At 45.6% G+C, this 14539-nt stretch overlaps 1 protein-coding gene across 2 annotated transcripts in view; it reads left to right on the top strand.

Annotated features, from left to right (window-relative positions):
• Positions 1-14539, top strand: part of LOC146789845 (syntaxin-binding protein 4-like) — a 1170683-nt gene that overhangs the window by 574865 nt on the left and 581279 nt on the right. For both annotated transcript variants that reach the window (XM_085632209.1, XM_085632208.1), the window contains exons 11-12: positions 2714-2786; positions 5047-5141. In XM_085632209.1, the coding sequence (XP_085488335.1) occupies positions 2714-2786; positions 5047-5141 (168 nt within the window). The remainder of the gene's footprint in view (positions 1-2713; positions 2787-5046; positions 5142-14539) is intronic.

Raw genomic sequence — 14539 nt, 5'->3', positions numbered from 1 at the left:
CCAGTCGTTTCGTGGTCGTCTGGAGGTCAGTGACGTTTGATTCCGTTTCCTTGACCCGTTCCGTTGTTTTCGTTTTCTGCATATCAGCCCTCATAAGGTTCATTTCTATGGACATCTTGTCTATTTTTGTTTCGAGGGGGGTTCCCAGCCCCGTGATGGCCGCCATGATGGACTTTAGTGATGGTTCCGTCTCCGCTTGTCGGCTATCCAGCCCTTCTTCAGATGTTTGGGACGCTTTAGGAATCGCATATTTGTCCAGTTTGTTGGATTGGACAGCGGCGCTGTTTTTAGGCCTCATGATGGTGCGCCGGCCGCCGGCCGGCTGCCCCCCGCGCTCCGACCACACCAGGTCACTTCAGGGCCCCTGAAGGGCGGTCTCGCGGTCGATCGGTCCCTTAGGCTGCGCTCTGGCCCTGCTTATCCTGTTACGGTGTAGTTGGTGGGGTCGTTACCCCGTCTCGGTTTGCCTTACTGTTGGCCCTTGAATGGCGGTTGCCTTGCCTCGTCCGGTCACGCCGTCGCCGCTCCGAATGGGCTCCAAGCGTAGTTCTCTACCACGCGTCCGCCACCCGGTCCGGCCGCCTGATGAGGATCTCTTTCGGGGGGAGGGGGGGGGTCAGGCCCTCCTGCCCCAGCCCCGCGCCGAGCGGCCCACCACCTGCGCCTCTGCTGCCCAGGAAATGGGCTACCCGCTGCGCCTCAGCGCCCTCTGATCACCGGCACGCCGCTGTCCGTTCGGGCCACGAGGAGGGCCCCTGGCAGCTATCACGCTCCCGCGCCTTGCTCCCACCTCAGTGCAGTCTGCCAAACAGCTACAAAGGAGTCCTGATCAGGTCTTCATCTGTGTGCCTATTCTCGGTCAGGGTGAGCTCGTTATCACCGGGTTCCAGTGCTCCCCGACTGGTCCAGTGCCTCCTTGATGCACCCTGGTCTGAGTCGCATTTGAGTCCTCCAGCCACGTATCGGGTGGTCCTAGGCACGGGTCCCGAAGGGCGGGGGGGGGCCGGGTCTTCCACCCCGTTATGCCGCTACTCACTGCTAGGTCGATGTAGGAGCAGATGCTCGCGTCGCAGACCTCAGTCCGGTCCCGGCCGCCTACCGCCGATGTCACCAAGGCTCCTCCGCTTCCACCGTGTTATTTCTCCCCGCTCCGCAGTCACTATCGCCAGTCCGCACCTCTGGAGCGCCTCAATTCGCTGTCCGCTGTGGGGGCTGGGGGGTCCGCGGGGCACCACCGGCCCCGCCACCGTCACCTCTAGGCAGTGCGATCACGAGGTCCGCTTCACCCCAATCAAGGTCTTCTCAGCCGCCGCGCATGGCGGCGCCCTCGGCAGCGCCCACAGATCCTGGCTCTCCTCTCTTGAACTTTCCACTACCGCTGGCTGAGCAGCGCGCATCTTCGCGCTCACGCCGCCGAGAGCGAGCCTCGCCCAATCCCGGGTGCCGCCGGCCGCGAATTTCACCATTTCCTGCACGCTTCGGTACCGGAGCCAATAACTTTTTCGGGGGTTACCGGGCGTCCTGGTGTTCTCCAACGTCAGTTCGGGCACTCTGTTCCCGTTTGGCCGGATTGTAGGCGGATTTTTCGGGTTTCGGAGTCTCAGCTCCGGCGGAGCTCCGGAGATAGGCAGTCATTACAGTCGGCGCCAAGCCACGCCCCCTGAAATGTACTTTTTGATGGCAGACCACACAGCTCAATATACAAATAACTAGTAGGTGTTTCAGTAAGTGGATTCCAAGTTAGGGAAAGGAAGATGAACATGGTTCTTCTGCTTCTTGCAGTGGAAACATTCTTAGCCTTATTTGCTTACTGCCCATTATGTCCGCTGGCATGTAGAGCAGAAACAAAGGACATCCACTTCTGCCTGTCGTTGGCACGTTTCTGTACAATGCCCCAGCTGTGGTTTAGTGTCTTTGTTTCTGTTTCCACAGTGACACAAAATTCTAACAATCTTTCTCCATTGTTGTTTATTGCTCCACAGAATTCCTTTCTCATGGCTTTGTCGTGTTTATTGTTGTCAATTGCCACTTTACCATTCTAGTCTCCCATCAAAATCTTCAGGTTGTGGGTCGGCACGGCTTCAAGCTCAGCTTGCATCTGTTGGTAGAATATGCCCTTGAATGTTTCTTCTGTGTCATTTGTTGGAGTAGAGCCCTTACTATTCATGCATCTAAGTGCTAGCCAAATGGCAATAACAATAGAATCCATAAAAAGAAATGCCCATGTTCAGAGGAAAACTCTGTATCAGCAATGAGCCTAGATTATTAGAGACAACACTTACTATGATTATTTCTCACAAGAAAACATTGCAAATACCACAGCTCTATTTTTGTCTATTTTGTAAAGTGCTGCTCACTGCCAGAGATCATCTAAAAGTGCTTTGATTAGGGATACAAGTCTCAGCAGTGTTGTTGAAGTTGATATTCTTCTGGGTCTTTGTCTGGTGAGCAGTAGGGTCAGGCAGAAGGCTATGGCATCCGAGGTGAGACACATACAGGCACGTGGAAATCCATCTAGAATGTATTTATTCCACAGCTGTTCATTTGCTATTTCTCCATTACACTCAGGAGCAAGGTGGAAGTGTAATTATCTTACATTTCACTTTCTCTCATACATAGGCACACACACTTACTTACCACCCATCTCTCTTTCCTTTTCCCTCCCTTCTGCTCTGTGGATTTGTCAACTCTGTGTTTTCTTGTTTTCTTTTAGAGCAGGCAGGAGATCCATTTTCCTGTGCCTTCCCCATCTCCAGATATCTGCCCTCCAGAGCTGACAGTGTCAGGTAAGGCGAAGTAGAAAGAATCAAGACTTTCAGGAAAAGAATGTGGCATATATCATGTCCGATATTATTGAATAAGTTACAAGCAGTGTCATGGCTTTCCAGGAGTGGTAGTTTTGGCAATTTTGTGCTTTGCACGGCACGTTCTCACTAAATGGTATCCTGATTAAGGGCTGATATTTTTTTGGGCTGTACACTGATCTGGAAATGTATGCAATGCTTATTTGTAAAAAAAGTAGAAGTTGAGGCCCAAATATTTGCTCAGAAATCCATGGCCAGCCCTATCATGGACTGAGGTACCGAATACCAAAGCTGTGTCAACTTGATTCCACCTCATGCCTCTAAAATAGACAACCAGACACTCCTTGACACTGGTTTTCCATTTTTCCCTTCCTCCTTCTTTACTAGTTTTGCATTTTTCTTTCTCTTGCTCTGGATACAATTCTGTTGAGGAAAAAAATAAGTGGCTGTCCCCCAAAAATGAGTGCTGGTGAGCCCCATCTGCAACCACTAGCTCAAATTAAGCCCTGTATGTATGGAAGCAGTAGGTACCCTTTTCCGAGCTAGGGGCATATTTATCAAAAGTTCACACAACGTGGGCAGCAAGCAAATTTGCTGCGTTGTAGTGCTTGAATGGGAGAGAGAGAAAAGTGGCAAATCTAAGATATGGTGCTCTTCAGCTCTCTCCTAGCTCTGGCACACTTGTGGCTGCCTAGCGCCAGCGCAGGCACCCTTGCACCATGCTGCAAGGGTGCTTGCATTACAGGCAGGATTGCTTTTGTGTAGGATACAATATCTTCCTGTACAAAAAAATCCACAGAGCCATATTCTTCTTTAAATGCATGATGCACGAATAGAAAGAGGAAATAACGAGGAGAAATAAACACATTTCCCCTCATTACACCTCTCTCTGGTAGAACTACCTATTTCATGCAATTCCAGCTTTAAAAACCTTAGTATTTCTGGAATTGCATGAACACCGATGCTCCATCCCTGGAATGTCTACCACTAAGAAATGTAACGCAACACAATCTGCTGCATTGCTTTACAAAATCACACAAGACCATGCAAAACATACCTTGCGTGCCTTTGTGAACCCCAAATAAGCCTTTGTGTTGCCCGGAGTTGTCTTGCGTGAGACAAGGGTGACGCAAGGACTTAGTAAATCTGCGCCCTAGTGTTTTAGCGATGGATACTTATGTTCAGATTCGGTGTGAAAGCAGTGGCTGTACTGCTGAAAGTTACATTTGAGTGGTGGGTATGCCCTTTAAAGCTGTTTTTACCTGAATTGGGAATCAGAGCGCTTTACATAGCACCAGTTGCAGTACATGAGGACGCATTAATTTTTGTTAGGCACGGGGAGATTAAGTGATTTGCCCAAAATCACAGGATGTTCAGCGTCATTGCCGAGACTTGAACCCAGTTCCCCAGTTTCGAGGCCGCCCGCCCAAGCCGTTAGTCCAACTCCTCTCCCCAGAGAGTGCATACAGCTCAGGGGTGTTACAACAGCAGTGGGCATCATTTTAATGGCTGTTATTTTAACAATTGGCATATTGTTATTTTAGCAGTTCAGTTTCTATTCAGAGTAGAGGGTTCTCTTTTTCAGGCCCATGTAGTTTAACAGAGGCTACTCTAAGATAGAATTGGGTTTATTGTTTAGTGCCTGTTTAATACGAGGGTCCTTCTAGGGTTGTCTGTTTACAGTCCATATAATGGTCGTGGCTGCTTTTTAGCAGGTTTTAGAGTTAACATATTGTGAAGCAGGTCGTAGTATTTTAGATGCACATGTTCTGTATAAGGTTGGCATTGGGGCAGTGGGATTCTGTTAGTGGATAACATTTGAGCAGATGGTATGAGGGTTTTAGGAGTCCGTTAACAATGCAGTGCTGATATTTTAGCTTTAATGGTGTTGCTTACAGCTAGTATTTTGGCATTGAGTATGGTGTTTGATGCTTTTGTTAGGTGTATAAAGTTAAGTTCTGAGCAGTTGTTATACACTGAAATGTTTGTACAGTCTATTAGTTGTGTGTATAGCATGTTTCAGTCGAGTATTGTAGTTGCAAGCAAATACCTATCAGGGTTTCGGAGTACCAGCCCACAGTTGAGACCCACTTAACGGATATATTTTTTTGGGGGGGGCAATGCCATATGTGTTGGAGACTTTTTGGAGATTGAAAGAATGGTGAACGTACTTCTATTTCAAGAAACTCGCTCAAGAAACCCTACCTCCCGTAGCTCACCTCACTGTCTCCCTCTCATTCAGCCCCCGCTTCCCCTGGTTTTCGGAGCTCTGCGGCTAGCCAGTCAAAAGTCACCCTGGACCCGCACATCCGACTGAAAGAAGAGAAACTGGAGCTGGTGAGTGCCTAGCATCTTGTGTAACAAGGGAATATGGAACTGGTGTGTCCAGAATTGTGAGTGAGAAGAGAAGCGATTACTGACAAGACTTTAGGGCCTCACTGGGAGACAGAAATATGGAACCAGTGAATGTCCAAGATCACAGAGTGCGAGGGGCAGCTAGAACAAGCCCCTCTCGATCCCAGTGTTTTCTAATGGTATTTTGTTAGCATAGCTGATCCCTTATGGTGAAAATGTTCTCTTGTTGCCATTCTAACAAGTTTCTTCCCCTTTAAGGCCTATGTGTATCCCCCTCTGGAGAGTTTCAGCATAGGACATTTGCAGTTTCACCTGCACATGCATTATTCTCTTTGATGTAATTCCTCCCAGTTATCATCTAAGATATTTGGGGCCCATCCTATGTCAATAGTATAGGAATTCGTCATAGGTATATAGATAGAAGTTTAATTCTAGTCCCTTGAGGTAAGACATTATATTAATTTCCTACATTAATATCAGTACTTTCAGCACGTGAATCACTTCATGTTCATACCGAGATTCCCTAACTGCTTTAAAATCTGCACCTAAGATTGCAGCGGATGGTTCAATTCCAGCAAAAGAAACTGCCTCTTACATGTGACCACTGAGTAAAGAATTTGATGCTTTTCTCCTCAAGGTCTCTAAAGGCTCCCTGGCTTTGCATATTTCGATTAACATCCTGCAGTAAATGTATGAGTCTGGCGAGCTCTGTCTGTTTTACAGTGTAAGCAATAGGCAATGATTAGAGATGATTAGACATTGTGATTGTATTCCCATGGCTTTATCTCCTGCCCATGTGCCCAGAACAGCCAACACCCAGGTCACTCCCTTGACCCCTAGGCAGTGCACTAATCCTGCAATGGCTGGTTGTAGAAGGACCTGGTGTGGAGACAGACCAGCACCTCAGTTGTAATACAGGAGTTGGAGTGGTTGCAGTAGGAGAAAAGGAGCCATGGGAAGAGGAGCGTGATTGAACACATGTCCTTGCTCAAAACTAGAGTTCATACAGAGGCCCTACCCTTTTCAATCGGAAGTTGCCGCCATGAAATCTGAGCCTCAGGGACACAGGTGCATCTGCTCAACAATATGCAAATGATCCTCAACTATATCTAAAACCAATGACAAACACCTTACATACCCATTGGGTTAAACTGCACAACTGAATCTTAAATAATTTCCCCAATGCCTAATTCCCCAGAAACTGACTTCCTCTTATGTTTTTTTTAAGGTTTTGGAGTTATTCCTGGTTGTGCAATGCACTTTCTTTCATACTTTTAGCACTGGCATACAGCTTCTTATATATGTTACTTTCACTCTATCAGCTGTCTCTGTGGATGGTTTAGCAATATTGAGACCCCCACGGGCATGGTGAATTATGCTCTGTAATTATAAAACTATGGGGGTAATGAATGCTTTTAAAAGATGCAGTTTGATTTTACATTGGGTTTTCTTTAAAATTAATCAGTTCATGTCACTGCATGAATTTTCATGTCTTTTCAGAAATTTAAAACATTTGAATTTTTTACAGCTTCTTATTTATGTTGCTTTCACCCGATCTGCTTTCGTTACTTAAAACCACAACTGTACTACAATGCCACTCTACTCTACTTTACGCTACTGCACTCTATGCTACTCTACTTTATGCTATGCCAATCTACTCCTCTCTACTCTACTCTGTGCCACTCTATTCCACTCCACTCTATGCCACTCCATGCCACTGTATGCTACTCCATGCCACTGTGAGCCACTCCATTCTACTCTATGCCACTCCATTCTATGCCAATTTACCCTATGCCACTCCACTCTACTGTGTTACTCCACTCTACGCCGTTCCACTCTACTCTTTCCACTCTACTCTACTCTAAGCCACTCTGTCCACTCCACTCCACTCTGCACCACTCCCCGCTCCATGCCACTCTCTACTCCACTTTACTCCACCCTTCTCTATGCTACTCCACTCTATGCTACTCCTCTCTATGCCACTCCACTGTACTTTATGCCACTCTACTCTATGCCACTATTCCACACCACTCTACACCACTCCACTCCACTCTCATCTACTTTACTCTATGCCACTTTGCTCTGTGCCACCTCACTCTACTCTGTGCCACTCTCACCACTCCACTCTGAGCCACTCCACTCAATGCCACTCTCCACTCCACTCCACTCCATGTCACTCTGTGGCACTCTACTCTATGCCTCTCCACTCTACTCTAAACCACTGTACACCACTGCACTCTATACTACTCCACTCTATGTGCCTCCATACCACTCTACTCCACACCGCACCACTCCACTCTATGCCACTCTACTCTTCGCCACTCCTCTCCATGCCACTCCACTCCACTCCACAATGCCACTCTGTGGCATTCTAAGCCACTGCACTCAATGCCACTCTTCTCTACGCCGCTCCACTCTATGCCACTCCACTCTACATCGCTCCTTTCTACTCTATGCCGCACCATGCCACTCTACTCAACTCACTCTACTTTATTGACTGCTATATACCACCGTGCGCCCCCCCACACCACTTCACTCAGCTCTGCTCTACTCCACTTTGTGCCATTCCAGTCTCGCCATTCGCCTCACATTCTACTCTATGCTGCACAATGCCTCTCTACGCAACTCTACTCAACTCTAAGACACTCCACAATATTCCACTCTATTCCACTCTGTGCCACTCTACACCACTCTATGCCACTCCACTCTACTCCTCTACACCACTCCACTCTACCTCATTTCAAGCCATTCCATGCCATTGTCCACCTCTTCATGCCACTCTGCACCACTCTACCCCTGTCTACTTCTCTATTCTCTAAGCCACCCACTCTACGCCCTTCCATTCTAAGCCACTCCACGCCACTCCACACCACTCTAATCTATGCCACTCCAACTACTCGACCCTACACCACTCCACTTCATGCCACTCTGCTCTACACCACTCCATGCCACTCTGCTCCTACTTCACTCCACACAATGCCACTCTACAGCACTCTGCTCTATGCCACTCTACTCTACACCCCTGCACTCCACTCTACACCACTCTACTCTATGTCTCTCTACTCTACACTACTCTACTAAAACCACTCCTCTCTACACCACTGCACTCCATGTCACTTTACACTACTCCATGCCACTCCACTCCTACTCCACTTCACACAATGCCACTCTACAGCACTCTACACCACTCTACTCTATACCACTCTACTCTATGCCACTCTACTCTATGCCCTCCACTCGACTCTGCACCACTCTACTCTATGCAACTCTACTCTATCCCACTCCACGCCACTCCACTCTGCACATCTCTATGCTTCGCCATTCCACACCACCCAACCCCACAATGTCACTCTATGGCATTCTACACCACTCACTCTATGCCACTCTTCTCTACGCCACTCTGTGCAACTCCACTCTTTGCCACTCCACTCTAGGTCACTCCTGTCCACTCTGTGCCACACCATGCCACTCTACTCAACTCCACTCTACTCCACTGTGTACTCTGCATCACTCCACATATCCCACACCCCTCTACACCACTCACCACCACTCCATTCTGCTCTACTCTATTCCACTGTGTGCCACTCCAGTTTACGCCTCTCCACTCTACTCCTCTCTACTCTATGCCACTCCACTGTAAGCAACTCCACACCACTCTACACCTCTCCACGCCACTCTACACCACTCTACTAGAATCCACTCTGCTCTGCTCTACTCTACTTCTCTCTACGCCATTCCACTCCACTCTACACCACTCCATTCTAAGCCATGCCAATCTAATCTACGACCCTCTATGCCCTTTTACTGTAGTCCATGCCACTCTACACCAATATACCCTACTCTACACCTCTCTACTCTACCTAACGCTACTCAATGCCACTCCACTGTAAGCGACTCTACACCACTCTACTCCACTCCATACACTCCACTCTATACCAGTCTACTCTACACCACTCCACTCTGTGCCACTCTACTCTGCACTACTCTAGTCATGTCAGGCGCTGAGCATGGGCGCCTACCTGCATGGTGACAAAACCCAGGACTACGAAGCCGAGAACACTCGGCGGCAAGAAAGCGTGGCTAACGCCTTAAATCACGGGGACGCGGGCCGAGAGGCGCGCGTTATCCTGCCAACTACGTTCCGATAGCGAGGAGATCTCGCTGAGGTCAGAAGTCACCGAGAAACAGGAGCAGTCCTTGGCGGTTCCCGAGACACGGGAGACCGCAGCCCAACGTGGAGAGAAGCGTCTTCGCGTCCATCCCTGACGTCATCAGCGAAGCCGTCCGTGATACGTTCGGCGTTCGCACAGCTACCTTCGTGATTCCCGCCAGGAGGGAGACTACAGCGGAGCGCTGCGGTATGCGCCGCTGCCACTTCCGGATAAGAACAGAACCTGAGGGGAATTGTATGCCTCGGTACGCAGGCGAGTTCCAGGAGATAACTCAAGGGGTGTGCAACATCCCGGCAGGTACAAAGCATATAGGGGGAGGCTCACTTGGGCAAGACTTGTGGCAGCAATTCTTCCGGAGGAATTGGGACACGACCGAGTTCGTGTTGTATTCTTTGTTCATTCGTGACTTGGATTGGTGCCGAGTACAGAAGGGGAGATCCTGCTAGGGTGGCTCATGTGGGACTGCCATACTCCTGGTGAACATACACCTTTATAGCAGCTGAAAGATTCAGCAATAATCATTTATAATTTTGGGGGCAGAACAAGGGGATGAACTGAATGGGAGTTTGGTGTCTGAATGACAGTACGTGGCTCTCAGAAGCCTTCAAGGAAGAAGTGCATTCTTGAAGAGAGTTGGTGCTGGCTCATTGAACGTTGAGACACACGTGTTATACACATCTAGCGAGACCTAATGAGAGTAGCGCTGTGTTGAACGATGGTTTACGGAGATACATGTATTGAGCGCATCTAGTGAGACCTAATGAGAGTAGCGCTGTTTTTTGTGTTTATAGTTAACTGTCGTTGTTTCTGTAATCTTTTGTTACAGGTATCTGTGCCACTCTACACCACTCTTAGCCGCTCCACTCTATGAGACTCTACTCAACACCACTTTACTCCATGCCACTTAATCACACTCTACGCTACTCCACATCACTCTACGTAACTCTACTCCACTCCGCTCCACTTTATGCCACTCATCACAACTCCACTGTACGCTACCTCATGTCACTCTATGTTATACTACTCTTATGTCAATGCATTATTTTTTATAAGCATTTTGGTATTATTCCTGGATGTGCAATGTGCTTACCTACTTCGTATTTATGTTGCTTTCACCCTATGGCCTGTCTCTATTGATGATTTAGTAACATTGAGACACCACTCGGGTACATTAAATTATGCTCTGTACTTACAAAACAGGGGTGATGTATGCTTTCACAAGATGTGCAATAAGTTTGAACAATGCTTGTAAAAGACGTGCTATTATTTGTTTTACACTTGCTTTTCTTGTATTCAAAGATGTGATTTTATTTTACACTGAGTTTTCTTTACAATTTATAAGTGTATGACTCCACAGGCCCGATTCACAAAGGCAATCTGAGACAATAGTCTAACTTCATGACTTTTGGTATTCACAGAGGTCATTTACGAGTCGTATTTTTACGTCTGCAGTCAGGCCGGAATCTCTGGGCCATGCTCTGGGCCATACTCTTGGGCTCGGGCCGGATAAAGTGTAACCAATGGGCTGGAATGCAATGTTTACAAACAGGTTCATTAGGAACATGGATTAATGATAGAGGAGGTCATGAAAATCAGTTTGGGCAGGCAAAAGGGTGTGGCTGGAAACACATCATATCTAAGGCTCCCTGTTTTCCGTTTTTACAGATTTTTACAGATAAATACAGACAGAAAACCATTTATTTTCCTGTCTATATTTATTTTTAAATGTGGATAAAAACGGAAATTGGGTTGATTTTGAGTGATTCTGAATGCTGTCAGTCATGACTGCAGAGCCAAAAGCTATGCGGATTGACAGGCAAGGGAATTACAAAAATAAAGGAATTTTAGTAAAGGGCCTTAAACAGCAGTAGATTTGCACAACCATGATACTAAAATGTGCATGTTTTCTTATAAGTGCATATTTTATCTTCTGAGTGTGTATATATATATATCATTGAAACATGTCAGATGTTCAGGCACGAGTGTACATTAACCGGTTAAATAAAGGCAGAAATATACACATTTCAGCTTAATTTTTTCACAAAACCTAAACTAAATATGGATGAATACAGGTAAAATTGGCAAAAACATTTTATGGATAAATACAGACGTAAATGACAAAAATATAAATACCATAAAACCGGGAGCCCTAATCATATCCAAGAAAAGTTTGCACCTTTGCATCCTGGTACATGCAGTCCACAATTTGCTCTCTCCTCAGTTTTGACTGTGGTGTCAATACTAAGGGGACTACGGTCAACATTAATAACACAAGATACACCCTAAACATTTTTTATCTCACACACACCTAGCCAATTAATATAAAACTCCCCATCTGCCTTGTAGCATTACATCATTATTGTTTAGTTTACCTCAGAGTCACACACCTGCTGGTCAGAAGGCCTTCCATTGTCATCTGATAGCATTCCTTCCAGCAACCACTGTCTGTCTCTACACCACCCCATTTATAAGGGTTTTATGTGTTTTCCCTCTAACATGCACAGAAATGTTGATAGTGTGTTCCTTTGAGTACTGTTAGCAAAGAACAAACTGTACAAGGGCACCTTGTAGCCCTGCACCACAGCCACCTTTAATATTCAGCAGGAAAATGTGAAGTTCCCTATGAAGCTGAAAAATATGAAACAGAATATATGTCATTTCTGCACACAATAAACTGTCAGCTCACACAGAATACAGGTGAGACCTGATTTTCAGACCTAGTATTTTTCTATTATGAGAGATATAGCAAGTGCACATTAATTAAACAATCAATAAGCATCTTAATACATCTTCTTTTTTGACCAACAATCGTCAGTTCGTAGACACATGATTTTAACAAAAATTACGTATGCATTCAACCTCATGGAATATAGTCACATTTCATCTTGATAAGCATTATAGTAAATTGTTTTTTTTTAATACTGTTTTCCCACAACCTGTGACATTTTTGTGATGCTCTATTTCGGGCCTCAAACATCTTTTCTCGCTCCTTGACTCTGCTTTTTGGCTAACCATTGCAGACATTTTGGACATTTTTTAGCTTTCTATTTCTGCGAACGATTGGGCTAGTAGAATGGAAATAAATATTAATTTTCTGCACTTGTCTGGAAGACCCCGTGAGGTCGGGTAGCCAATTAAAACCATAACATAATTAATTGTATGGTAATTGGATATTTAGCTCATTTAAACAATATTCCAAGATGTGTTTCAAATAGGAATCTAGACTAAAGCTTCCAAATATAATGTGAGACCAGTTTCCCTTATTACATCTAAAACAGGTAGTTGAAATATCGGAGTTAATATTACTTATATACATGGGAGTACAATAATTTAGCCTTTTTGTATAAAATTGCATTTTACAATATTTAACTCCTCTTAAAACCGAAAAAAATATTTTTATTGCATTTGGTTTATTCCACATATCCGATGTTAGAGTATTTTCCTCCTCTTGCATTTATCAGAGATTCTCATAAACATTGATGTCTCTTTTATGCTGACTAATCAATCCTATATTTGCATGCTCAGCTAGCTGTAAAATCAAATATGTATTAAGAGACAAATAGATTGGAATAGTACTTAGGAAGAAGAGATAAACAATATCTTAGGACCAGATAAGCCATCTTTTACATTTCCTATTCAAGAGTTCTAGTCTTGCCCAGGGTCATCATTATTCGGTTATTAAAAATTCTGATAGTTTCGAAAAATCATCAATTTGTCATGTAGTTACTATTTTTCTATCACAGAATGACTGAGCCTTCCTGTTAATATCCTTAAAACAATTAGCAGCATTTATGTAGAGAATAGTCTTTCTTTTTAAAAAGTCTTTGTTAGGGGCGTGGCCTGTGGTCAGACAAGTATGGCGTCCGCCGGAAGAGCAATGCTTTCAGATTTGTAGGCTTCACTGAGATTCATCAGTTTTACCAATACTTCGCTCCTGGGGAGAGCAGTTGTGAATAGCAAAATCCTCAGCAACCATCAGCGTACTTCTAAACACCTCTGTTCAGACGCTTCAAACTGAGGTGTGGCAGGTTCCAAAATCAGCCGCCTTGAGGCCTAAGATCACCGAAGTAGAACAAGAACTAGGCTGACCACCCAGTCTAGTAGCGTATGCTTGCCGGGGCACACCCGCCTGACACCAGACAACCAGCCCCCTATATAAATGATACTCCAATCCCAATATGCCCCAAGTAAGTGCTGCTCCACAACTATAGCAGTCAGCTGCAATTAAGAGAAGATGTTATGTTAAGGGGATTTGTAAAGCGCATAGCTGCCCCATAAACAGGGCATCCCAGCGCTAGACCTTGCAGATGGATAAACTGTAACCAGCAGCCTAACAGAAAAGGACATGTATTAGATGGAAAAGATGCATGTCTTTAGGGATTTCCTGAAGTGCAGATGGTTCTCAATTTTTCTAATAGGAAGGGATAGTGAATTCAACAGAACAGGGGCCTTGGCATGAAAAGTGCAGCCTCCAGCTCTGGCTCTCCTAAAACGGAGGACAGTGGCCAAATTAGGATTGGCTGAGCGAAGGAAGTGGGAGGTTTGGTACCGCGCTTAGAGATTGGACATTATGGGGGACCTCTGGAAGTACTGAATCTTATGAGCAACACACACACTTTTAAAGTGGATGCGCCTTTCTACTGGGAGCCACTCCAGTTTGAGGAGGAGACCGGGCAAACCTACTGTTCTGGGCAAGCTGGACTCTTCTGACGACAGACCTATTGGTTCCTAGGTACGATGCAATAGTCCAGCTGTAACAGAATTAGTGCTTGGATGATAGTTTGTTGAGTAGTAGAGTCAAAGAAGCCCAAATTGGGTTTGAGACTTCTCAAAAGCCCAAAATAGGTTCCTGCTTCCGATTTAGCTTGAGCTTCAAATGCCAAGGTGCTGTCCATGATAACACCTAGATTTTTTATGGAGCACTTAGGGGCGGGGCAGTCCCAAGCGAAAGGGGCCACTGATGGAGCGCAGGTTACCAGCTCTGGTCACACACACATACCTATTACTCACCTGGGCCCTATACACATTCACTCAATAAGCTAGTAAATCTCGCTGGCATCAATTTTGTATATTTACCTACTTTTTTTATATTCACCTTTTCCAAATCTTACCAATTTGATTATTATAACAGTACTTTTCCTCTCCTCAATGAATCAGGTTGCTGAGTTAGTTTAAGGTAGAATGACATTGACCTTTTACATTTGAATA

Source organism: Triturus cristatus, chromosome 10 (genome assembly GCF_964204655.1).
Source record: "Triturus cristatus chromosome 10, aTriCri1.1, whole genome shotgun sequence".
In the NCBI taxonomy this organism is placed as follows: Eukaryota; Metazoa; Chordata; class Amphibia; order Caudata; family Salamandridae; genus Triturus; species Triturus cristatus.
The sequence above is the reverse complement of the archived record's forward strand: the minus strand, read 5'-3'. Positions and strand labels throughout refer to the sequence as shown.